At 46.6% G+C, this 27000-nt stretch overlaps 2 protein-coding genes and 1 pseudogene across 3 annotated transcripts in view; 2 read left to right on the top strand and 1 right to left on the bottom strand.

Moving 5' to 3' along the window:
• The window catches only part of GPA33 (glycoprotein A33), a gene marked incomplete at its 5' end in the record, with an annotated part of 45332 nt that extends 35472 nt beyond the window's left edge, over positions 1–9860 (bottom strand). The window contains one exon of the mRNA XM_079931119.1: positions 9818–9860. Within this exon, the coding sequence (XP_079787245.1) occupies positions 9818–9860 (43 nt within the window). The remainder of the gene's footprint in view (positions 1–9817) is intronic.
• Positions 9861–13533: 3673 nt separating this feature from the next.
• STYXL2 (serine/threonine/tyrosine interacting like 2) overlaps positions 13534–27000 on the top strand; it is a 33216-nt gene continuing 19749 nt past the window's right edge. The window contains exon 1 of the mRNA XM_079931853.1: positions 13534–13646. Coding sequence (XP_079787979.1) covers positions 13537–13646 — 110 coding nt within the window. The 5' untranslated portion in view covers positions 13534–13536. The remainder of the gene's footprint in view (positions 13647–27000) is intronic.
• Positions 18741–20793, top strand: LOC307194311 (dnaJ homolog subfamily C member 14-like; annotated as a pseudogene). Its single transcript has one exon. The product of its transcript is annotated as a dnaJ homolog subfamily C member 14-like (transcript).

Below are 27000 nucleotides of genomic sequence, written 5' to 3'. Positions count from 1 at the left end.
GGAAGGGCCTTCTGAGTTGACATTGGAGAATGAACAGGAGGGAACCACAAGAAAATGGGGGTTGTGACCTCCTGGAGGGGTGGAATAGGGAGGGTGGGAGGGAGGGAGACGCATGTGTATATGTATAACTGATTCACTTTGTTATAAAGCAGAAACTAACACACCATTGTAAAGCAATTATACTCCAATAAAGATGTTAAAAAAGAAAAAAAAGAAAATGGGGGAAGAGGTGAGTGGGGGAGAGAACTGCACTGTGCAGAGATCAGGGCACAGGAGAAGGTGGGCCACGTTCCAGAAACTAAAACAAGCCAGTGAGTAGAGATGGAACCAAAGGGGTGGTTTGGGGGGTTGTGATTCCCCCTGTGTGATATCCTTTAGCCTCCCATGATGACTCCAAATAAACGCAGAGGCCAAGTACAAACATCATACTTGTGCCATCGGGGAAGTTTAGGACAAACTTCACCCCTCAAGATTCTCCTACAAAGCAATTCCGAAGTTATACCACTCCCAGTGCAGCCAGAAATATGGGATGGGCCCAAGTCTGAGAGGCCATGACAGCAATTTGAATCTTTTTTTTGTTTTGCTATCTACCATCTATGATTTATTTCAAGCAGTTCTTTTGAGTATGAGGGTTCTTTTTTTTGGACTTTCTATAAGGGATACACTTTATTTATTTTTTAACATCTTTATTGGAGTATAATTGCTTTACAATGGTGTTTTAGTTCCTGCTTTATAACAAAGTGAATCAGCTTTACATATACGGAGAGTTCTTGCATCAAATGAGCGAACACTCAAAGGAGGGAGAGACAAAAGGTACTTGTCAGTTAGAAAATCACTGATGTCTATCTTTCCATAATTAAATTAGGAGAAAAATGAAGAACCCACTGGTAGCAGGAAGAAGCAAGAGTCCTCTAGAGTCTGGCATTTGGTGAGCCAGATATTCAGTTGCTGTGGATTTCCACTGTTTTTCCCCAGGCAGAACATACGGCAGAGACTTGGGAACGCAGGTACCTGAAGCCAGATTAGGCTTACATTCCATAACTATGTTGCTTTCAGGGCTATTGTTACTATACTAGATGGCTGTGCCCCAGAGAAATGGGGTGCTGGTCTGTTTCCACAAATCTTTATCCCAGTCTTCATCGCAAGGAGGGCACTGCCAAGTGCTCTCAGCCAGCCTCTTGTCTAAGTTTCCTGGTTTGGTTGACAACATCCTGCTCAATACGACTTTTGTCGTCACAATTTGAGTATGATGATTGATTTCAGCCCAAGGAATATGGTGAAAGGGACAGGTAGCCAATCTGCAACATCAGCACAATTTGTCAGTTTCTTCCAGTTTGGAAATGAAGGAGGCGAATCCAAGGGCACGCTCCAAACACGGATCCCTCCCCAGTAGCCTTCGCCCCACAGCCGTGTCCCAGCAACGCTCACTTCCGGTCCCTGATGTTAGGGGCAGGGTCCCCACTTCCTGTGCCCGGCAGTCTCGGTTCTGGTCACAGCGTGGGACTAGGGGCTTGGCTGTGGGCATCGTGGTCGCCACACTCCATGGGCCCCCTTCTCCAGCCCTTCCCACACCTCAGTGCCCCCCTCCGCGGGCCCATCCTCTTTTAGTCCATCCTCCTCTGGCCCCCAGAATGCTAGTGACCTTGCGGGAGTGAGACTTGGGCTGCCTTCCCTGGGCTTTTTGGAGGCCGTTTTAGAAAAGAGAACCAGGGCTTAGAAATGGGCACTGGGGGAGGCAGTGGGGCTGGTTAGAGGCCAGGTGTTGGTTGGAAAGAAGCCTTATTTGGGGAAGTTGTCCAGATAGAAAGTTAACTTAGATTTGGAGGGGAGAGAAAGGAAAATTCTAAAGGAGATAACTGGGCAGAACAGCCCCCAAAAACCAACCACCAAGGACAAGAATCTAGTTGTTTATGTTCAGCACACGTTGTAGAGTCTCACAATTTAAAGGTCAATAGTAGTATCTGAGAATGCTTGGTAAGATGGATGCCCTAGTTGGATTAAAGGGAGTTTTAGATTTGAGGAGAGAACTCAATGAAAAGAGTCGGAGAGGAAAAGAGGACCGGAAAGTTATAACTGGATAGTAGAAAACCAAACATATACTGTGAGCCCTTGTTCTGGAAACTATGATACCAAGGGAAAAAAAAAAAAAAAAAAGCATAAGCAGTAGTTCTTATCCCCAAGCTACTTAGGAAAACAAGTCCCAAAGTGGGTGAAAGCTTAAATGGCAGTTAACAGAGGGTCAAAAAAGTGGCTGAGACTTCAAATTCAAATCAGGAAGAAATCACTGGGGCCCAAAGTTACCTAGGAAGGCTATATGGAGAGAAAGGACTTGTGATTTTTTAAGGTTAGAGAGAAAGGAAGGTGTTGACACGACAGGTAGGTCTGATGATAATATTTTTCCAGACCAAGAAGTTCAGGATGTGATATGACAAACATTTTTGTAATGTTCAAGGTGTAAAGGTATAGGAGGCAGTCTAGGTGCTGAAATATTGGGATTTGGGGGAACGTTTCAGTGGTTTATAGAGCCTAAACGTGACTTAGGAGAATCTATCCTCGCGATATAAGTCTTATCCTAATAGTAATGGGAAATCAATGAAGAGCTTTAAGTAGGGGTAGTGACATGGTCATAATTTCATTTGAAAAGCTCAGTTTGGCTTCAGGGTGGACAGCAGATAGGAGAAGGGATAAAACAGGCTCCCAAAGCCAGCTGGAGGCTATGGAAGTAGCTTAGGAGAGGCAGCTTACATCGGTGAGGTGGCAGAGGAAACAGAGAAAGATGAACAGACTCAAGAGATGTTGGAGGGCTACAATCATCAGGACATACTGATGACTTGTATTTGTAGCTGAAGGAGAGGGAGCTGTTAAGGGTGATATGGTGGCATCAAAATATGGTCCCAAAATACTTTGAAATTCCTCTGGTTACCAGGGGGTAAGGGTGGGGGGAGGGATAAATTGGAAGATTGGGATTGACATATACACACTACTATGTATAAAATGGATAATAAGGACCTACTGTATAGCACAGGGAACTCTACTCAATACTCTGTAATGGCCTATATGGGAAAAGAATCTTAAAAAATGGATAAATGTATATGTATAACAGATTCACTTTGCTGTACAGCTGAAACTAACACAACATTGTAAATCAACTATACCCCAATAAAAATTTAAAAATAAATAACTACATTAATAAATAAATAGGACTCATATCCACTCCCTTGAGTCTGGGTTCTGTGATTGCTTGATCGATAGAATGTGGTGGAAGTATGGTAATAGATGCTGGATCAGTATCTGGGCCCAGACTTTAAGATACTGGCAGCTTCTACCTTCTGTCTCTCTAGATGTTTGCTCTTATAATCTAGCCACCATGCTGTGAGGAAGCCCAAACTTCCCCGTGGAGAAGTCCACAAAGAGAGGAACTGGAGTTACCACCCACTTGCCAGCCAGTGAGCCAGCATTTTGGAAGTGGGTCCCCCAACCCCAGTCAAGTCACTCCAGTTGATAGTGCAGGGAACAGGGACAAGCTGTCCCTGCCAAGCCCCATCCAAGTTGCAGATTTGTGAGCAAAATAAATGTTTTTTATTATTATCTTAAGTTACTAAGTTACCACTAAGTTAAGGGGTAGTTTATTACAGAGGAATAGAAAACTGTAATGGATGACTGTTGGGTTTGTGGCTTTCATTCCTGGATGGATGGCGTGGCATCTATTGATGTAGAGGTCACTGACAAAGACCCAGATATGGGGTCAAAGACCATGAGTTTGGTTTTCAGCTTGTGAGTTTGAACCGATTCTGAGATGTCTAAGTCGAGAAGTCATGCGGACTGTTGGATTTATGGTTCTATGGCTCAAGACAGAGGTTGGGTTTGAAGACAGAAATCTGTGAGTCACTTGAAATGGGTGTCAGCTAGAGATGTGGATGTGGATGTAGAAGGGGGTCTGAGTGCAGGGAGCTCTGCCGTTTCATGGTGGGCTGAGGAGCGTGAAGATGCAAAGAGGACATGAAAGGGTTGGGCCAGGGATGTCGGGGCAGAACCAGGAGACGGGGAATCATGGGAACTGACAGAATAGAGTGTTTCGGGAAAGAAGGAGGGATTAGCAGGGTGAGGAACTGCCAGAGGTACAAGCATCTGCTGAGCCAGGCGCACTTTCCCCCAGGCTTCCTTCCTGCTGACCAGCATCACAGTAAACAGCGTCGCTGGGTCACCAAGAAGCCCTGGGATGGGACTCTGGAGGGCAAAAAGGCCAGGTGAGGATCACAGCCATGCCCATGAACCAGTTCTTTCCCGGAGCCTTGTTTCTCAAACTAGTCCCTGGAGCAGCATCACTCGGGAGCTTGCTAGAAATGCATAATCTCGGGACCTACTGAGTCAGTCTGTATTTTGACAAGATCCCCAGATGACTTCTATGCATACGAAAATGTGAGAAGTTAACACACCAATGTAGAGGCTGGGCATTAACTCAGGGAAGCAGTGAGATGGTGCAAAACTGAGCTGCAAGTCGCATGCAGAGAATCAGCCCTAGTCACAGAGATGGCTGTTCATTAAGCCTATCTTTCCTCAAGGTCCAATAGGCAACTCTGAACCTAGACTTTCACATCAGAGTCACCTGGGTAACTTTTCAGAATCAGAGAGATGCCCAGATTCTGCCCCTCTGTATTCTGATTCAGAAGGTCTGGGGGAAGCTGGGCATTTGTACTTTTACTCCCCAGGTGACTGTGATGGGCAGTCTGGGTTGCCAGCCATGCCCTAAACCATCACTCCTCCCCCTATGCACACATACCCCTCTTAAGCTGACCATGCATTATGTCCTTCCCACTTCAAGGCTGGAGCTGGAACTGGAGCATTTTAATCCTGATTTCAGCTCTGACAGGAAGACAGTGTGATTCCACAGGCATATGAGCCCTCCTGTGAGCACTGGCTTCTGAGTCGTGCTCAGGCACCAGCAGGTCATGCCCAGGCTCCAGGTGGGAGCCAGGTCCTGGGGACTGGTGCGGCAACGGGGCTCACAACCATGGAGCAGATGAAAGGCCAGGCTGCCCATCTTGTAGTGCACTTAACGGCTGATACCACTCTGGCTCTGGCCTGAATACCACCCTCTCGGGGTCAAGATGAACTGGGCACAAGGCCACTCTCTTATCTGATTCTCATCAGATGTACATGTCTGAGGCTGAGCCCTGTAACCCTCACAGCCTGGGCCAGGTCACTGCGTGGACTTAGACGTGCAAGAGACACTGGGTCACACTCTGACAGGGAAGATACCAGGGAGCTCCCCGAGCCTGTGTGACCAACAGGATCATGGCACTGCAGAGTGGACAAGCCTAAGGAATGTAGGGAACATTATCCCGCTGGGGACTGTGGCTCTAACAAGGGCCCCAGGGGAGGGATTCTAAAATGGCGCGATCAACCTCAAAAGGACAAGAGCTTGGAAACTTAGTTCCCATCAAAACCCCACCGTGGATGAAGCAACCATGAGCTTACTGAAACTTCTAGATGGGGGAGAAAAAAAATTTTTTTTCTCATCTGGAATATTTTGGAATGATGGATTCCCTTATTTCTCAGTGAAAAGCAGTACTTTCCTAAGTTTTTCAAATTTAAGCTTCGAGGTTTCCTCTAGCTGTAGGAAGATGGGGCTTTGTTGTTTGTTTGTACTTTTTATCAAGTCTTCAAAGATTTTAGTGACTCTGGGCAGAGCTTCTCAGAGACTTTTTCCCCCCGGTGGGATCCTCTTTATGTATCTCTTTTCCCGCAGCTGTACCTTCCATCACATCAAATCTTTCATGGACTCTGGCGGCTGAAAAAATTCCCAGAGTGGAAGAGCCTTGGTCCTGTACACTAGCTGGGGTGTTTTCTCTAGCAGCCTTTGGGAGGGGTGACAGAATCCCTCATCCTCAGTGACTCTCATTCTCTTGGGAGATGTCTGTCAGATCAGAGTGATCGGACGATTGATCACCAAAGTCTAGTTACTTTCCTATAATTTACACTTGCCCACACTAATAACAACAACAACAATAATAAATAACTGGCATTTACTGAATGCTTATTATTTATGTGGCAGGTACCGTTCCAGGGTCTTTACGTTGACAAACTCATTTATGATCCCTAATAACCGAATGAGGTACAGTGTGCATTTTGGCACATTATAGGTTACCTCCTCCGTTTCACAAATTAGGAAATAGAGATTTATCGAGGTCAGCTAATTTGCCCCACGCTGAAGTCAGTTAAGGAAGAGGGCCTGCCCTTCTCAAGTGCCGTCTGAGGGGGAGGGTGTGGGAGCATCTGCCAGGGAGGGAGAGGTATTGTGTCACTGACATTGTTTGGAATTGTCAGGCTGACTTTTATTCCATTTAAGTACTGTTTTTAAATGCTCAAATGCACCACCTTCTGTTTGTGTCGCCTTCATATGACCTTATGTGATTTGATTCTGACTCCCCAAAATCCGATGAGTCCTGGGGTCTATTTTCATCAACTTTGTTATGTTACTCTGCCCGGGACATCAGCAAAATTTAAGTTGTTACTGGGCAAGTTCAGATGAAGAACCGAAGTAGGGGGAAAGCCAGTATGACTTCTGGAACCCAACTTAAACTTAAACTCCACCTCCTCCAGGAAGTCCTCCCTAATTTCCCTGCTCTTCCTCTGGCGTCCTCTCCCGAGCCATGGTGGGGAGGGCCACCCAGCTGCTTTTACATCTGACCTTTGAAGGCCTTCATTGCTCACTTGTACATAGCAATGACTATTTCACCCCAAACATTTCCACTTGGCAAACACATGCCGGGAGCTAGCCAGCAAGCCCAGCTTCCCCGGCCCCACTGCTCCAGCCCCTTCCCCTTAGTGTAAAGTATGGAGGCAAAGGTGATGAGCCCGTGGTGCGAGGCAGGGCAGGCTGGGAGGGTGGAGGGAAGGGGGTGGAGGCAGAAGACACACTTTATCAGTGTGTCTGAACACAAACCCAAGAGCTGGTTGAGCTGGATGAGTTCACCCAGGGGTCACATGCCTTCTCACAGGAAGAGGTGAAATGTACTGCTCCAGGCAGTTCACAGTTAAGTCCACATTTCAATCCAAGCCGGGTGCACATTTTGTTTTGTTCTGCTTTGTTTTCTTCCCAAGCCCAAATCCCCTCTTTTGATTCCTGCATGGGTTTTGGGTTGCAGCCAGACTACAGATGCAAGGGTGTGTACTGGGGTAGGGGAGGAGGCGGGGCAGGGGGGAGACTTCTAGGCCCTATAAAAGAGGATCAGAGGTCGCTGGCCCAGCCCAGAAAGGGTGGTCATTTCCTTTCAGCCTCCTACCCTCTGGGCTTGAAGCACATCCTTGCAGTCTGAATCTGATGGCTGAGACAGGTCCCTCATGACTGCAGTCATTCCAGACCCCTCACTCCTGTGGTGCCTGCACAAACTATGTGCTCAGTAAAGAGCTGTGTGAATGAAGGAATGAACCAAGTATGCCCTCTAACCTGATGACGAGGGCCCCTCTGCCCCAGTTAGATGAGCCTCCTGGCAGGGCCTTTGGGTTTGACCCAACCCTTCCCCAGCACTGGGCCATTCTCCAGCCAAGAGTTCCAAGGTCGTGTTTTGAGAAATGGGGCAGGAGGGGGAGCCTGGGGGTTTAGGAGAACCACCCTGGGCTGGCAGGCCAGCTGGCCTGGGGCTTGCCTGTAGGAGCTGAAAAGTGAGCTCTAACTCAGACCCTCCTCCATTCTGCTTCCCAGCCCTTGGGGCTCCCAGGTTTCCTGGTAGAACTCTTCACCTCTTCCTGTAACCAAGCAGGATTCCCTGGGGACTTCCCAGGACAGACTCCTCTCCCCATGTCCTCTGCCTGTCTCTTGTTTGTAGAAAAGCTTTCATCTCCCACACCTCCCCTGAGTCACAAAAATCTGGATCAGGAATTAATGCAAAAATAGCAGTTGGGCCAGGAGAACTGGTAAGAATTTAAATAGTAAATCATCCATCCTGCAGTCACAGAATGTTTAGTTCCTCCCTGAAGTACCTAGATAGCAGTATCTGATGCACATTTCCTGAGTTGTTTTACAGTTGCTAAAACCCCCAGAAAATGGAAGAAGTTAAGTACTGGATGACCATGAGTATGCAGCTCCCAGACCTATTGGAGCCTGAGGATTGGTGATGTTAACCCCTGTGACACCATCCTGTTACCTCACCATCAACCAATCAGAGAAATGTGCACCCGCTGTTCACATACCCTGTGACTCCCCTCCCTCACCTTGCCTTTAAAAATGCTTCCCTGAAACCTATTGGGGAGTTTGGTTCTTCGAAGCATAAGCCACCTGTTCTCTCTGCATGGCCCTTGCAATAAAACTTTCTCTGCTCCAAACCCCGACATTTCGGTTTGTTTGGCTTCACTGTGCATGGGGCACACGAACTTGGATTCGACATGCCCCAGTTTTCCCAGATCCCTGAAGCCCACAACAATTTCTAATTGCAAGCTGACACAGAGAAAGACAAGTACTGCATAATATCACTTACATGTGGAATCTAAAAAATACAACAAACTAGTGAATAAAACAAAAACGAAGCAGACGCACAGACATAGAGGACAAACTAGTGGTTACCAGTGGGGTGAAGGAAGAGGAGAGGGGCAAGATTGGAGTAGGAGAAAAAAAAGGGTTATTATGGGATTATATGAAATCGTGTGTGTGAAAGTTTGCCAGTTGTAAAGCACTACAGAATTTAAAGAATCTTTCATTCAATGAGAAATAATCTGTTTAGATGTAAAATGTGGCTGAATTTTTAAATAAATAAATAAATTGCAAGCTGATGAGATTCTCAGCATGTTCAAATACACTGAATTAAAGATAGTCCTAGGGCTTCCCTGGCGGCGCAGTGGTTGAGAGTCTGCTTGCTGATGCAGGGGACTCGGTCCGGGAAGATCCCACATGCCGCGGAGCGGCTGGGCCTGTGAGCCATGGCCGCTGAGCCTGCGCGTCCGGAGCCTGTGCTCCACAACGGGAGAGGCCACAACAGTGAGAGGCCTGAGTACCGCAAAGAAAAAAAAAAAAAAGATAGTCCTAAAATCCCCCCAACCCCCATCTCTCAACTTCCTTGCTCATTCTACTTCCTGTCGGTGCCCAGGACTCTAACGCCAAGACCTCCATCCTAACCCTTAGCACTCTGTGGGTCCTCACACAATGACTTTGCTATTTAGCACTTGATTTGGAGTCTACCATTATATCGGCGAATGTCTGGTTTTTATTTTGTGGGGTTTCCCCATGTTTTGAGTTTTCAATGACCAGAGTATCAAGAGAGCTAAAGGGCTTTGGCCTTTGGAAAGGGTCGTTCTATTTCTAACTGGCTGTTTTTCGAAGGGTTTGAGTCTTCTCTTGCTCTGTAGATGATATTGGGTAAGTTGCAGCCTTTCTCTGCCTCAGTTTTCCTATATGTGATAACAGATGTTATCACTCTTACCATTGCCTCTCTCTCTGGTTTTAAGGCAATGATTAAAATCTCAGGTAGTGAACACAAATCCTGGATCCACACATCCTGGCTTTTCTGGGACAACCCTGATTTTAAATATTTTTGTCCCAATTGTCAGATCTTATGTCTGATCTGATGATCTGATCTGGGATCAGAAAATATCGTTTTGAGAGTATTATGAATTCCAGAAATGGGCTGAAATTTTATTTACTAATATGAGAATAAAAAACATTCTGATTCTGGGCGCTGGCCCGGAACCCGCTTTTTGAACGACAGACGTGTCATTCTGCCCAGCAGGAATACAACTGTGTCATTGGAGGCCCTCCCTGGGGGAACTCTGGGAGACCCTCAGCATTCAGCCCCTGTCTCGCCCACCCCTGGGCACTACTCACCTGCACAGAGCACCCACAGCACGGGCTGCATCTTCCCCTCCATGGTCTTGCGTCCTCTCTGCCCCGAGTCCAGCCTGGCGCTGGTGGGCCCCTGACTTTAACCAGTCTGGGCTGACGGGTTAAAGCTACGACAGCCTCTGGCCCAGTCCAGACTTCGATCCCTGTGGTTTCTCCCTTCCTGTCTACCTTTGCCCAGCCTGGCCCCCATGGCCCACCCCTCGGCTGGACTGACAGGTGAGCTCACCTGTGGGACTGGACTGCTCCACCCACTTCACCAAAGGCCCCAAAAGGAACGTTCTCCACCTTCTCAGTTACCTCTCCTGCCTTCTCTCCACCTAGCAGGTAGGCAAAGTCCTGAGCTTCTCACTATCACGTGGGCTTCACCTATAAGAGACAGGAAGTTGCCGCCTCCGTAATATGAAGGGAAATGATCTCAGAGGAAGGGTTTCAAAGCCAATAAAAAAAGGGTGTTAGTCACAATTGCTGAAATACTTCAAGGCATAATACGATCTGTTAATCTACTTCCCTTTCGGTCTACCTCACCACCACGCTAGAGACACAGTCATGAGGAAGACTGGAAATGTCTACCCCCCAGAGAACTATTAATCTGGTCAGGAGGAAGATAGTATACAAGCAACCAGGATAGTCAGAAATACATTGACCAGTTTGTCTCAGTTTGCTTGGAACTCTCCCAGTTTTAAAACAGAAGGTCCTATGTCCCAGGAATGTCTCCATCCCAGGCAAACTGGGATGGCTGGTCACCCTACTTAAAGACTGCCAGGGGCTTCCCTGGTAGCGCAGTGGTTGAGAGTCCGCCTGCCAATGCAGGGGACATGGGTTTGTGCCCCGGTCCAGGAAGATCCCACATGCTGCGGAGCGGCTGGGCCCGAGAGCCATGGCCGCTGAGCCTGCGCGTCTGGAGCCTGTGCTCCGCAACGGGAGAGGCCACAACAGTGAGAGGCCCGCGTACCGCAAAAAAAAAAAAAAGAGTGCCAGTGCTATGGGGAGCATTACCTGGGAAATGACATAGATAATGAAATTGAGGCAGTGGAAGGGGTTCCACCTTAGACCTGGGTGATCAGAACAAAATGAGTATTATGATTCTCTATTTTACAAACAGGCTTCTAAGTCTCAAAGAAGTTAAATGGGTTCTCCAAGGTCACATAGCTAAGAAGTGGTTTTCTGATTTCTAGTCCACCAGGCTAGGGACCCAGATGTCACCCTCTGTGAGTTCCGGGGTGGTGAGTAAGGGTTTAAAGGGTATAAAGCAGACAGAAGCCCTCTGTCCTCTCTCCTCCTGTGTGGTCCCCTCTTTATCTGCTGCCTCTCTTAGGTGTGCTGGCTCTCCATCTTTCCCCCACCTCCCACCCACCTTCTTCTTCCCTATCCTGAGGGTCTGTCGTCTTAAGCCTCGCCCTGACTGATGCCACCCTTCAGTCCCCTGCCCCATTCCCATCCACTCTCCATCCCTCCCTCCTTCATCTCACCTCTTTCTCATACCACCTTTCATCTTCATGGAACCTTGAAGGCTGGAGGTGAATTGAACTCCCATGGTTACTCAGTTGTGGTCATTCTTCCACTCTTCAACAGACACTCACTGAGGCCCTATTTGACACTCAGGACAGGGGTTTGGCCATTGGTGATGCCACGTGCCTCCTCAGAGATGCCTTCCTGGACCACTCTACCCAAAGGAGCCCCCATCCCAGCTTTGCCAAGTTTCTGCGCACAACTCTGTTTTCTTTCTTCAAAGCTCTAACCACTATATGAAACTAAGTTTTGCTACCCCAAAACATTTTCCATGCCAACCCCTCTGGAATTCCTTCCCCCCACCATATCTGCTGTTGTAATCCAACATGTGCTTTAAAGCCCAGCTCATATATTATCTGTTCTTTCATGAAGCCTTTCCTGACTTCTTCAGCCAAAAGGGCTCTCTCCCTCCTTTGAACTCACACGGCACCCTGGATCTCTCTTGGGATACTAACTAACTACATTCTGCCTTCTGCCTGAGTTATTTTTGGTCTGTGTCTCATCCCTCCTAATAAACTGTGAGCTCATTCATTTATTCAGCCAATTGTCATTGTGCCAAGCATTATTCCACCTGGCTGGGAAGAAGCACCATTTTAAGCCTGTAATTGTGTGTCTTATTAACTTTGATCAAGTATGGAGCCTGATGCAAATAGATATCAGTGGATACTTGTGAATGGGTAGACAAATGGCTGAATGGATGGATGGAGGAATGGGGTCATTAGAGAATGTGCGGGGTGAGGGAGTGAACTATTGGGTTATTGGACTTTGCTTTGATCGGAATGATGGTGGGAATTGGTGTAGTGGAGTAGGGTGGGCTATGAGCACATTTGAAGTTTGAGAAGCTTATGGAAAGTTTATATCACCCGGGGTTGCCAATTGACCATCACCATGGGAGGTGAATGTGGGGCAGGGGTTGTGGAAGGGGAGCACAGCTGTCCGGTTCAGTATCCAGAGTCATCTCTGTCCAAAGAAATGGAGCCCTGGTCACAAGAAATGATTACCCTTTAGTCTCACCACGCTGCTCTCCCAACATCTATCAGAGGACCCTCCCCATTCCATATATCTGGTATTTTTTTTTTCCAACCCCTTCTGTGCTGACATGGGGTTAAAGTACAATTTAACGTATTCTCCTAGATCTTTGGCTTTAGATTATCTTCAGATTTTGAATAGCGGCCCCAGGCTGGAAGGCATGGAGAGAGAGCCCAAATCAAACTTTTTCTTTAGGCCTCTCTGTCTACGAAGAATGAACCTCTCCCAACTCTGCTGCTCATGTCAGTGTCCAGAAAATCAGGCAGGAGGGAAAGAGTTAAGTGGGGCCTGCTTTCGGGTCTGGGTCCTGAGCCTGCATTCCTTCCTCCCAGAGATCTGCCAGGCTGTGGGACCAGAAGCTAAATTTAGAAGCTGGCTAGGGTTTCCTGTGAACAGCTGTCCTGCCCCTCAGAGAAGGAACACGGGAGAGGGGAGGTCGGTCCCTCTCACTGGTCGGAGCTTCTGGCCATTTCGTCTGGGTCCCTCAGCCTTTGGGTGGCTGCCCCTTGGTGCGGAGATACAGGCAGATCAGCGGTGAGTGTGCTTCTCCCTTCATTTTGTCCTGTGAGCCCAGGACTTACAAACAAAGGGGCGGCAGCTCTGCCCTGAGTGTCAGGGCCCAGCCATGCCTGGGACCAGGTCCTGGGGGATCTCATATTCCTTAATAGGCTGTGGGACGGCGCCTGAGCCAAAGGTAGTGGCTCCTGTGGCCTTGGTTAGAGACGCTGAAGAAGGCATCTTCCCGGTAAAGACAAAAGATGTGTGTGTGTGTGTGTGTGTGTGTGTGTGTGTGTGTGTGTGTGTGTGTATGAGAGAGAGAGAGGGAGAGAGAGAGGCAAATTTCTGGTTCGCCTCACTGCTTTCTTGCTGGCATCTGTGGAAGGAGCCAAGTTGTCACTTCTTAAATCTTGCGACTCCAAGGTGGGCTGTTTACACGGCCGGGGTGTGCATCTTGGTGTCCTGATAACAGTAGCTGGATCAAGTCTGACTGGGTTTTCCTCATGGGTGATCTCCCCACTAGGCTATTAACATGTGGTGACTTTCCCATTCCTAGTTCCACTGAGGTGACATCACTGACACACCCTTTCCCCCAACAAAACCTCCAGAATCAGGTTTTCTAACTGCCCTTTTCATGCCAAACCTACAGGGGCTGACAGGCTGTCATGGCAACAAGTGGGGACCCGGAAGAGGAGCAGGTAGTCCCAAGTGAAGAGGACGAAGCCAATATGAGAGCCGTGCAGGCTCGGTACCTCCGGAGCCCCTCCCCCAGCCAGTAAGTGTGCACTTGCTGAGTTCTGCATCCCTCCAACCATGGCGGGAGTGGGCTAGGGAGCATGATGACAAGTGGGCCCCAGGGAGCCTGCAGCCACCACCTTAAATTCACTCATTCAGCAAACATTGTTGAGTACTTTTTATGTGTCATACTTTCTGGAGGAAGCAAACATGCACACAAACACACTGCAACATGGCATGGTAAGTGCTAGGATTAGCATGCCTAGGGTCTAGTGGTGGGGTGGGGGTAAGTGGGGGCAGGCAGGGAAAGGAGCACCTGGGCTTGGAATTGTCATAGGAGGCTTCCTGGAGGAGGTGATGCTGGATTTGAACCTCAAAGGATGAGTAGGAGTCTGGCAGTTCTCCCTGGACGATAGTGCTTGAGTTCCTAGAACTGCGGTTGGAAATGGGGATGGTAGACCACAGATCATAGTTGCTTTATTTTTTCTGTTTTTTGTTTGTTTGTTTGTTTGCGGCATGTGGGTCCTTAGTTCCCCAACAGGGATCGAACCCATGCACAGAGTCTTAACCACTGGACCAGCAGGGAAGGGTAGACCACAGATCATAGATAAGAGAACGCATCAGGACAGGACGAGGACCCTAAGACATCAGATCGTAGTACTAAGATAATTTTGTATCTGTGATCAAGCTGTGTCTTTCAAACTGGGATTTGTGCATGCCTGGGGGTAAGTGGCAGTGTGCCCAGGGGTAGATGACCACATGCATCTTCCTGGAGGGTCTTTTTTATTCTGTGACAAGTAATTTTAAAGTTTCTTTTACATAAAATCATTGAGGATATACGATGACGTAGAATGAAAAATTTGTGTAAAATTTTAAGAAAAATCCCAAGGCATCAAAGAAATGCTTAATTGCCTGCGAAAGCAGTAGTGTATGTGCCTATGCTTTTTCTTCTGCCATAAATAATAGTAGGGGATCTGACTTCCAATCTTAGCTCTGTCACCAAATTTATGTGAAGAACCACTTTAATTCTTGAGTCTGTGCCTCCTTACCTAGAAAAAGGGAAGCAAAGACTCAATATCTCAACGTAAGGTTACATCAGAGTAGCTCTGATTCTGCTTGACTTTCCTTTTCCTCATGTCTCCTGGGGTCTTGCTGGCTCCTGTTTCTCAGGACACAAACAGGCTTCCCCTTTGGAGTGAAATGGGAGCAAAGGCTGCTCATCACCCAGGGGCCAAGGCACTTTGTCCAAATGGAGCTTGGGGACTTTTACTTTAAAATTGAGCCTTATGTTCTACTTAGAAAAACTGTTAGGATTGAGAGATTTAAACCTTTTTTTTTTTTTTTTTTCTTTTCCTTTTGGTAGGCGGGCCTCTCACTGTTGTGGCCTCTCCCGTTGCGGAGCACAGGCTCCGGATGCACAGGCTCAGCGGCCATGGCTCATGGGCCCAGCCGCTCCGCGGCATGTGGGATCTTCCCGGACCGGGGCACGAACCCGTGTCCCCTGCATCGGCAGGTGGACTCTCAACCACTGTGCCACCAGGGAAGCCCCGGATAGAGAGATTTAAAATGTAGCCCTTCCCTCTCTACACTCCCAGACAAGGCAGAGGTAGTGTGCGGTCAGTCAGGGTAGGCGATGGCTTCGTGTAGTAGTTAGGGTAACGCCAGCTGTAATAGCAAATGGACATTTCTTTCTCACTCAAACACATTTCAGAACAGGTACCCGAGCAGTGATTCAGGAACTGAGGCTCCTTCTATCTTATAGATCCTCCATTCTAAGGCCCGACTTCTAAATTCACTGTGTTCGTCAGCACCAAGACAAAATGGGGAAGTGCACGAAAAATCTCTCGGGAGGATTTTATGGGCCAGGGCTGAAAACGGCCATTTTGCTTCCGCTCGTATTCCATTGGCTGGACCTCAGCAAGGCCATGCTTTCTTGTAAGGGAGGACGGGAAATGAGGTCCCTGAGCCCAGGGAAAAGAAGTGGGTTTGTTAACACACATCAGTCGCAGCCCCAGTAACCCTTTTAGGCAGTTAATATTCGTGTTTCCTTTAATCCCACTCATAGAGCACGCTTATTGCCTCCCCAGGGAGACAGCCCCAAATCCCATTTACCAACTTCTGCAAAGTTCAAAGGCTAGGTTCTCTGGAGGGTATGCCTCCTCCCTCACAGGGCTGAATGCAGCTCCTCTTGGTCTGACCAGGATGACTGCAAAGAAACAAACAAAAACAAAACTCCCATAGGATCAAAGGAGGAGTGGGAGATACAGCAGCCATCGGCCCATATAATTAATGAGGCTGTTGAGTGTCTTTGCCCCAGAAGTGGGGAGACCTCCTAGCTGTGACTTTGATGTGGCCCTTGGGGTGGAATTCCTTTGTCTGCTGTTCTCTGGGGCTTCCAGCTTCATCCCCTGAGGCTTTTTCCTTGTCTGTTATTCTCCACAGCCACATCTGAAGCGAGGTTGGAGAGGGTGTCTTCCTTGAAGGCTGTATAGCTTTTACAGACTTGTCCTGCTTATGGAAACTTGGGGGTCCAAGGGCTGTTTTAAGGTTTATACCACCCAAAGGCTTTTTTTTTTTTTTTAAAGGCTTTTTAAGTCTCATGGTTTCTTGGAAAATGTGATCTCTTCAAAAACTTAATTGGTTTCTGATCTACAGAGACCAGACAACTCCATGTGCCAGGAATCACACCCATAGTTCTTTCCCATAGATATCATCTTCAATCCTAATTTATTTCTTTGCTTTCTTGTCTACATGTTTCACTCTCAGTTTAATGACAGCTATCTTGAGAGATTATCTGAAACTTTACATTTGAGAGGGAAGTTCAGGATGCATTTGTAATTTCTAGTATAATTGTTAAAAGTTATTTAGAATGTACAGCCAACCAGCTAATGAGGGGAGGATGCAATAATACAATATATAATCAATCCAAAAGAAGTCAAGAGAGGAGAGAAAAAAATAATATAGAAAAAGAATAACAAATAATAAGAAAATAGAAGGTTGGAAGATTTAAACCCCAATATATAAGTAATTACATTAAGCATAAATAGACTTAATATTGCAATTAAAAGAAAAAAATTGTCAGACAATTTTTTTTTACAAGCCTACACACTTTTTACAAGAGATTCACCTTAAAAATAAAGATGTACAAAGGTTAACAAAGGATAGAAAACTTATACTACACTGTTCTGGTTACTATTACTCATAACTTCAAAACTTAGTGGCATAAAACAACCATTGTATTATGTTCACAGTCTGGAACCTGGACAAGGCACAGTACTGTGGCTTGTTTGCTTCAAGATGTCTGGGGCCTCAGCTGGAAAGACTTGGAGACTGGGGGTGACTCAGCAGCTGGGGACTGGTGTCATAGAGGTATCCTCATATATTTGGCACTTCGCGTCAGGACCTCAGCTAGGCAATTGGCCTGAACACCTAACATGGTCCTTCCATATGAACTCTCCGCGTGGGCCAGTGTGGGCTTTCTCAGAGCCTGGGAGCTAAATTCCAAGAAAACAGGACAGAAGTGCATTGATTTTCATGATCCAGCCTCAGAAGTCACATGAAGGACCACAAAGGTTCAAAAGGAGGCAACATAGTCTCCACCATTCCACTGAAGGAGTATCAAGGTCACAGAGTAAAGAGAGCACATGGGATGGGATCCATTGTGGCCAACTTTGGAAAGTATCAGCCGCCATAATCTCAAATGCTAAAGGAAAGCAAGCCAGTGAAGTGATTTATTGATATAAGACAAAGAAAACTTTAGGGTAAGCACTACTGGGGACAAAGAAGGATGTTTCCTAATAACTTAAGGTTCAATTCACCATATAATAGATATATTCATTTTAAATTTCTACGATCTGATAAAGTAGCCTCAAAATACGTAAAGCAAAAAATTGACAGAACTGAAGAAAAAATTAGAATTCACAATCTTAGTCAAATGTACATTTATTTATTTTTTTGCGGTACGCGGGCCTCTCCCTGTTGTGGTCTCTCCCGTTGCAGAGCACAGGCTCCGGACGCGCAGGCTCAGCGGCCATGGCTCACGGGCCCAGCCGCTCCGCAGCATGTGGGATCTTCCCGGACCGGGGCACGAACCCGTGTCCCCTGCATCAGCAGGCGGACTCTCAACCACTGCGCCACCAGGGAAGCCCAAATGTACATTTTTAAAAACATAACCTCAGCAACTGATAAAATGAGGCAAAAAAAAAAAGTCATCAAGAATATGATATGTAAACAAAGCAATAAACAAAATTAACCTAATGGGCATTTATAGAACATGTACCCAGCAACTGCAGGATATAGATTCTTATCACGTGTACTTGGAATTTTTACCAAAAAGATCATGCGCTGGGCCATACATATATCAACAAATTTTTAATGCTTGAAATCATACAAAAAGTGTTTTCTGACCTTTGCAGAATTAAGCTAGAAATCACTAAAAACAAAAATATACAGTAGAAATTCCAAGAGTTTGCATCCAAGAGAGAAGGACGGAAGTGCATTGATTTTCATGACCTAACTTTAGAAGTCACATGAAGGACCACAAAAGTCCAAAAGGAGGCAGCATAGGCCGCTCCACCACTCTATTGGAGAAGTATCAAGGTGACACTCTAAAGAGAGAAAGTTGGATGGGATATATTGAAATATATGGATAGCAGAAATTCAAATTAAATACTATTGAATTTGATACTATACTATTATTTGATACTAATGCTATTTACCACAGTTCAATACTACTCCATACTCGTCAGACTGCCTAAAATTTAAAGACCAACGAGAGCAAACATTAACGAGGATGTGAAACAATCAGGACTCTCCTGTTCATTGATGGTAAGAGTGTAAATTAGTATAACCATTTGGAAAACTATTTCATAGTATCTAAACACATCCTTGTCCTATGACCCAGCAGGCTCACTCCTGATACATACCTAACAGAAGTAAGTACATATGTGCACCAGAAGAGAAGTACTAATACTAGAGTGTTTTAGCAGCTAACAGTCATTAAGAATATAGAATGTTTAGAGAGAGTGAACGGGAGGTGGAGCCGGGGGAGCTGCTCTTGTAGCCGCCCCTGCTCTTCGGCATCAGAGCTTACCATAATAGCTGTGACCTAAAATCCTCAGGAAGCCCTGGGGTCATGGCCCAGAAGCACCCCGGAGAAGGAGGGTTGTGTGGAGCCCACCACGGTGGTGGTGTCTCCCTCAGGACTTTAGGATCCTCTGTGGACCCTGAAATACTTGCATTCTCAGGACTCAGGGACTCGGCTGGGCCTGCCCCTAATGGTACCCGCTGCCTCACAGCGCACTCTAGTCCTAAGTACACACAGCTCCCAAATCCAGCCCACTGGTCAGATCCAAGCCATGCCCTCCAAGGGGTCCAGGACCCCCTAGGGATGGAGAGGACCCTGATCAGAGTGCGGCATCTTCAGAAGAGTCAGGAGTGGACCAGGAACTCTCAAGAGAGAATGAGGCTGGGTACCAGGAGGATGGGAACCCTTCTTTTCTTTCCATTCCACCTGGTTGTAACTGCCAGGGAACCCCCGAAGGGCCTTACTCTGAGGGAGGAGATAGCTCTTCTAGCAACTTTTGCCAGCGTTGTACCTCTCCAGCTTTGGGGGAAGACGAAGAGTTGGAAGAGGAACCTCTTAAGTTTCCCAGTGATTTTTCACGTGTGCCCAGTGGAAAGAAACCTGCACCCCGGAGACAACGGCACCGCGTTCCAGCCATGGAGGATACTCGGGAGGGTGGACACAGCGATCCCAGGTCCCCTGGTCGACATCAGCTGGGTTGGAAATGGAGTCGGACAGATAAGCGCAGAGGACTGGAATTGTGGGGGGCAGAGGAACTGTGTCAGCTTGGACAGGCAGGCTTCTGGTGGCCGATAGAACTGCTGGTATTAGTGGGGAGTACGTGGGAACTTGTGGCCATCTCATCTATGCATGCAGGCAGCTGAAAGGCAGTGATCTGGACCTATTTTGGGTCTGGGTGGGAGTCTGGGCAGGGCGGCTGGGGGGTGGGCCCCAGGTGATGTTCCAGTTTCTGAGCCAAGGGTTTTCCTATGGGGCAGCGTTATTCACCCATTTTCTTAGGCTACTGGGTGCTTTGGCCCTTTTGTTGGGCTGTCTACAGTTGGGCTGGTGGTTTCTGGTAGGACCGAGTGACCAGTTAGGCTGGAGGGGTAAAGCCTCTTCCCTTGGCTGGCTTCTCCCACCTGGCAGTGGAGCCTGATTCTACTGCGAGATAGCAGGCCGTGACAGCAGCTGGTAAGAATAGGTCAGTGGGGTTGGCTGGAGTTGCCTTGGGTCAAGCAGAGGACCAATAGGCAGGAGAATACACCTGTAGCTAGTGGTCGCTACTGCCAGCCTGAAGAGGAAGTGGCTCGACTGTGGACCATGGCTGGGGTTCCTGAGGATGAGCTAAACCCTTTTCATGTGTTGCGGGTTGAAGCCACAGCATCAGATGTTGAACTGAAGAAGGCCTATAGGCAGCCGGCAGTGATGGTTCATCCTGACAAAAATAATCATCCCCGGGCTGAGGAGGCCGTCAAGGTTTTGCGGGCAGCTTGGGACATTGTCAGCAACCCTGAAAGACGGAAGGAATATGAGATGAGGCGAATGGCAGAGAATGAGCTGAGCCGGTCAGTGAATGAGTTTCTGTCCAAGCTGCAGGATGACCTCAAAGAAGCAATGAATACTATGATGTGCAGCCGTTGCCAGGGAGAGCATAGGAGTTTGAAATGGACCAGGAACCTGAGAGCGCCAGATACTGTGCTGAGTGTAACAGGCTGCATCCTGCTGAGGAAGGAGGCTTTGGGGCATGTTGGGCCTCGAGATCACCTACTTTGCGCTGATGGATGGAAATGCGTATGACATCACAGAGTGGGCTGGATGCCAGCGTGTGGGACTCTCCCCAGATACCCGCAGAGTCCCCTATCACATCTCATTTGGTTCACGGATGCCAGGCACCAGTGGGAGGCAGGGAGCTACCCCAGATGCCCGTCCTGCTGACCTTCAGGATTTCTTGAGCTGGATCTTTCAAGTACCCCCAGGCCAGATGTCCAAAGGGAACTTCTTTGCAGCTCCTCAGCCGGGCTCTGGGGCCACTGCAGCCTCCAAGCCCAACAGCACGGTACCCAAGGGAGAAGCCAAACCGAAATGGCAGGAGAAAGTGACGAGGCCCTTCCAGTGCTGACACCCCTTCTGTTTCCTCAAATCAATGTCAGGGAGTCGAAAGGGCTGTGTACAGCACAGGATGGAGTTTGATTTATTTTTAAATATTTAAAAAAGGGAAAATTTTAAGCTCAGATTGTTCACTCAGTACTTACAGGAAGCTCTGGAACCTCTCTCTCTCTTCTACCAGCACCCAGGAACTGAATCTTGTCTTCTGACAATACCAGAGAAATAGGGGGTGGCTAGAACAAAGAACCTAGGGCCAGGACCTGTGCTGGAGGATCTCTCCCATAGTAGTGTGGAAACTGGGCATTTCCCTGGGGTCTGTATGCCTTTGTCTTGTCTTTTGCTTCTACAGCAGATGACACTTTGCCCCCTCTTAAAAAAAAAAACAGAATATAGAATGTTTAAACAACATGATAAACTGTCCAATTAACGGTAGGCTAGATAAATAAAGTCTGGTATATGATTTGAATACTGGCCTAGGGAATAGGCATTTTATTAAGTGCCTATCACTTCGATGTGATTGAGCTGCTCAGATTATTGGTTGGGGAGGGCACTCGGCGAGTGAGAGCCGGCTGTGAAGGTGGAAGGCGGGTCACTGCAGGACGACCAATTCTGCTGGTGTCAGAGTTGCATGTAAAGTGAGCCTGCCAAAGAATGAAAGCATTTATTAATAGAGACTTTCTAATAGCATTCAGTCCTTAGCCCTTCCAGCTGCCAGTCCCCTTCCTAGACAAAAACAGGCTCAACCTGAAAGCCCCACTTACATGCTGAGCTCCCTAAAAGCATGGTCCCACATACAGATCAAATTTTCTCTGGGTTCCCAGTGACTCTTCATGAATCCTATCGGTTTTGATGTCCTTCTCGGTTTGTGTACAGTATACTCCTTAGCAACTTGTTTTTAGAAGCTGATCCCAAATTGGCTAGTCCTTTCAGAAATTTTTAAGGAAGGCAAACACACAGTAACACTTCATGGACTATCCCTTCCTGCAATTATCATCATAAAATCTGAGGTATAAACAGTTGCATTGACTTTTGAGTCATCATCCAATCAATCCCACTGCATTACACAGAACCAGGCTGAAGCCAGCCCAGATGATTGAGTCTGCAGTATCTTTAAAAATGAAAAGATAACCCACAGGCTGGGAGAAAAAAAATCGCAAATCACATATCTGATAAAGAATTCGTATCCAAAATATACATTAAAAAAAAAATCTCGGGGTTTCCCTGGTGGCGCAGTGGTTGAGAGTCCATCTGCCGATGCAGGGGACGTGGGTTCGTGCCCCGGTCCGGGAGGACCCCACGTGCCGTGGAGCGGCTGGGCCCGAGAGCCATGGCCGCTGAACCTGCACGTCCGGAGCCTGTGCTCCGCAATGGGAGAGGCCACAGCAGTGAGAGGCCTGCGTACTGCAAAAAAAAAAAAAAAAATGGACAAAAGATTTGAACAGATACTTCACCAAAGAAGATACATGGAAGGCAAATAAACACATGAAAAGATGCTCAAAAGTCTTTGTCATTAGGGAAATGCAAATGAAAACCACCTTGAGGTACTATTACATACATACTTATTAGAATATGTAAAATTAAAAAGACTGACCATATTCAAACATTAGTGAGAATGCGGAGTACTTGGAACAATCCCACTGCTGGTGGGAATGTAAAATCGTACAACCATTTAATAAACTGTTAGTTTCTTTAATAGTTAAACATACAGCTCCCTAAACACACACCTATATCTATATGATTCAGTCATTCTACTCCTAGGTATTTACCCAAGAGAAATTAAAGCCTATGTCCATATAAAGACTTGTACATGAATGTTCATAGCAACTTTATTTGTAGTAGCCTGAAACAACCCAAGTGTCTATCAACAAGTGAATGGATAAATATACTGTGGTGTATTTACTCACTGCAATATTATTCAGCCGTAAAAAGGAATGAATTATTGATTCATACAACAACATGGATGAATCTCAAAATAATTACACTCAATGAAAGCAGTCAGACAAAAAAGAGGACATATGATTCAATTTACAGAAAATTCTAGAAAATGCAAATGAATCTCTGTAGTGACAGAAAGCAGATCAGCGGTTGTACTAAGGAGTACAAGGCAGGGAGTGGGTAGAGGGAGGTCTCACAAAGGGACATGAGGCAACTCTGGGGGGATGATGGCTATCACAATCTTGATTGTGATGGTTTCACAGGTGGATACTTATGTCAAACCTTACCAATCTGCATATTTTAAATATGTGCTGCATGTATAACAATTATACCGCAAATAAAGCTGTGGGGTTTTTTAAAGGTATGAAAAGAGAAATAAAACTCTCTTCTAGGAGGCAGCATGGTGACGTGACGTGGGAAGAATGTAAATGATGTAATTGAGGGCAAAATTAAGGTCAGCTCTGCTCTCCCACTTACTAGCCATGAGAGCTTACATAAGTTAGTCATAAAATTGGAATACCAGTTTTACCCAGTAGTAGAAATAAAACAATATAAGATAACATATATTATTTATAATATATATTACATAAAAATATAACATACATTATTATAATATAACATATATATAGGCATAGTAGGTATTTAATAAATGGTGACTCTCTCCCCTTTTCCTTCCAGAGAAAGATATTTGACAACGATTTTTTTTCAGTAATTCATCAAGAAATTTTTATTTCACCAGAGTCCCACACACTGTAGTTCAAACATCATGTTTCTCTAATTCTGCCACAAGCAAATACTGTATTCTGAGCAATTGATCATTACCCAAGCCTGAACAGTCCTCCCTGTACTTAGTAAGTGCCTGAAATTCCATCCTTCTTGTTTTATCTCTTTAGCTAAAGGCTTGAGCCTTTTTAAAATTGAATTATGCACTGAGTCAGCAAATATCCCACCAGCAGACTCTCAGTTCTAGCTTCTTAGGGCTACGGTAGCAAAGTAGCACAAATTGAGTGGCTTAAAAACAATAGAAATATATTCTCTCACAGTTTTGGAGGCCAGAAGTCTGAGATCCAGGTGTTGGCAGGGACGCCCTCCCTCCAAAGGCTCCAGGGAAGACTCTGTCCTTGTGTCTCAGCTTCTATTGGCTCTGGGAGTTTCTTGGCTTGTGACGGCGTAACACCAACCTCTGCCTCTGTCTTCATGTGGCCATCTCTTCTCTGTTTCCTCTTGTGTCTTTTTTTTTTTTTAACATCTTTATTGGAGTATAATTGCTTTACAATGGTGTGTTAGCTTCTGCTTTGTAACAAAGTGAACCAGCCATACACATACATACGTTCCCATATCTCCTCCCTCTTGTGTCTCCCTCCCTCTTGTGTCTTCCTGAAGTCACATTTGGCACTGGATTTATGGTCTATCCACGATTATCTCTTCTCAATGTCCTTGACTTAATTACATCTGGAAATATCCTTATTCCAAATAAGCTTGCATTCACAGGTTCTGGGAGACATATCTTTGACAGGGCCACCATTCAATCACTATAACTTTAGACCCAGCCCTGTATTCTTTTCCGTGGAACCAGGATAGGGCCTTGCAAAAGTCCACCCAGTGCTACAAACAGCCACTGCCAATCAACCAGAGTTAGTCAGGGGATGAAGTGTGTTTGCTGTCCTGGCAGGGAGTCTTAACATTTCCAGCGTCATCTGTAAATCTCATCCTAGGGTGAATTAAGGACCTGAGAAAGGGGTGTAGACAGTGGATAGCGGTGTCAAGTCTTCATTTTTGCCTGACTTAGGCACTGACCTCAAACACCTTAAATTCAAACCTAGCTGCTGTGAGTCACTCTCTCTGGAGGAACACCCGCAGCTAGAGATTCATCCATCTCCCAAGGAGGCAAATTTCCCGAGGTAATTCATGAGTTAACATTAAAGTGTAAAACCCCCTATCCAGTGGGGCCACTTAACCTCCATCAGACCTCCCCAGTAACCCAGATGAGCACAGTTTAAAGTGTCAGTGTGCTTGTGATGCAAACCAGCCTCCAGACAGGCCTCCCTCCCTTATAGGAAGCCTCTGCCCCACAAGCCCTCCCATGCAGCTGGTCTGAAACGTACCTCTGCCTCTTCTCTTCCTCCTCAGCTACGACCAGTTTTCTCTTCCTCTGCAAATAAAGGATCAAACTTCTTTATCTTCTCTTTTTCTGGTGTGAAGAATGTTTTTCTGTTTTCCTTTAATTTTTTCCAAGTCAAAAATCCATTTCTTGCTCTGGCTTCAGATCTGAACTTTTCAAGCTGCCTTGGTGATCTGGGGAGGCCACCTCTCTTGAGAGCATTTTCCCTTCCACCTTCAGCAAAGATCCTTAGCTGTGCTCTGCTTGCCTTTCTTCTCACAAGGTCTGCGTGCCTGATGGTGGCAGTGGGGCAGGAGATGGGGGCATGTAGTGTCAGGTCTGTGTGTCCTCACTGTATGTCCTTGGAAAATGGCTCCTCCCACACACCCTTTCTCTTTTATATTTCTTTTTCCGTGAAAATTTTTCTGCCTTAGCTCTTTCATGGAGCCTGCTGGAAGCAGCTTGCTAAAAATCGATTTGCTTAACTGACTTCTCTCCTTCCTTGGAGCCTGAACTTTGCCTGTGTGGTCACTTTTACTGAAGCTCAGAAACCTGTCCCTTTTTTGCAAAAGCCAAATCAAGAAAGACACCCCCTCCTGGGCCTCTGCCTCCATTTCATTTCCAAGGGACTCATTGAAAGGAAGTGATTGACTGTCAGGGCGGCTGGGTTGAAGGACCCCAATTCCACTCCATTCTGGGTCTTGACCACCTGGCAACTGGTTTAAAGAACTGGCTTTCAAACTTTGCCAACTGTAGTTCACAGTGGGACATACCATTTACTCAGAGCATACGCGTATAGGTATGTGTAAATTTTTAAAAGGTTTCACAAAATTATACCTATCTTTACAATGATGGTGCTATTCTCTATTCTATTTTTTTTCTTTTTTTTTTTTCTTTTTTTTTTGCCAGATGCTAGGCGCGACCCATTGATTTTATGATACGCTAATGGGTCACAGTCTGCAATTTTGAAAAACACAGGTTTAAAGAAAGCTGCCCCCGTCTCTGCTCTTGGTTAGGAAGTCCATCAAACTCTGCTTTATTGTTTCTCTTCAATTCACCCTCAAGGCTTTTTAGCTGCTGCTTCATGATCCTATGATGAGGTATATATCGATCCTAGAGCCTTTCTTTCCCTGCCGGTCTTTTTGAACAGCCAGTCCTTTCTGCTTTCCAATCACGGTGTGTCATCACACGCCATCTCAGGCATGCGGGTGGAAGCACAGACACGGTCATAAATCAAAACCTCTAGGGCCACTGTCTCACTGACCTTGCAAATATAAACAGGCCCACTTGTCCAGATCTTACCCTCCTGCCTCCTCTCTTTCTCTGCAATTCTGCTTCTCGGTGGAAAACAAGAGCAGCTTCTCAATGCCGCTGGGACATTGCTGTCCACTCGGGTCCTTTCAGGTCCTATCCCCACACCTTCTATATTAGACTCAGTAAACCATGTCTCTGGCAAAACAGTCTTAGGACTATCAGGTTTACATCTCCTCCTCTCATAACAGGTTAACTCATAAAAGCGCTCAGAATTTACATCCTACCTTCAACACTGGAGGATGCTGAGCTGAGTTTACTGTTGCTCGCATTTTTGCATCAGCAGCCAAAACAGATGCAGTGTGGGATTGCGGAGGGCATATGATCTTAACCCACCCTCTTTTCTCAATCTTAAAACCTCCAACTTCTGGGGCTTCCCTGGTGGCACAGTGGGTGGGAGTCCGCCTGCCGATGCAGGGAACGCGGGTTCGTGCCCCGGTCCGGGAAGATCCCACATGCCGCGGAGCGGCTAGGCCCGTGAGCCATGGCCGCTGAGCCTGCGCGTCAGGAGCCTGTGCTCCGCAACGGGAGAGGCCACAACAGTGAGAGGCCCACATACCGCAAAAAAAAAAAGAAAAAAAAAAAAAAGAATGAAAACCTCCAACTTCTCAAAAGTGTACTGGGTGGTCTTCAAATGTGATTTCTCAGATCCACTGACCCATGAGCTGGGGTTCAGTCTTTACCACCAACAAGGAGGAAGGATGTTTCCCCACCATTTTTATTTTCAGATTTTAATTTCATCTTCTCCCCTATCAAACTTACAGCCTCAGAGTTTAGGTATATTCAGGACAGGTTATCAGTTCCCGGTATTTGTCATGTGAAACCAAATCCACACAATCTGAAGTCGATGCTGTTTGGGGAAAATGGCAGGAT

Source organism: Stenella coeruleoalba, assembly GCF_951394435.1.
Source record: "Stenella coeruleoalba genome assembly, chromosome: 1".
NCBI classification, from domain to species: domain Eukaryota; kingdom Metazoa; phylum Chordata; class Mammalia; order Artiodactyla; family Delphinidae; genus Stenella; species Stenella coeruleoalba.
This window is presented reverse-complemented; position numbering and strand designations above follow the sequence as displayed.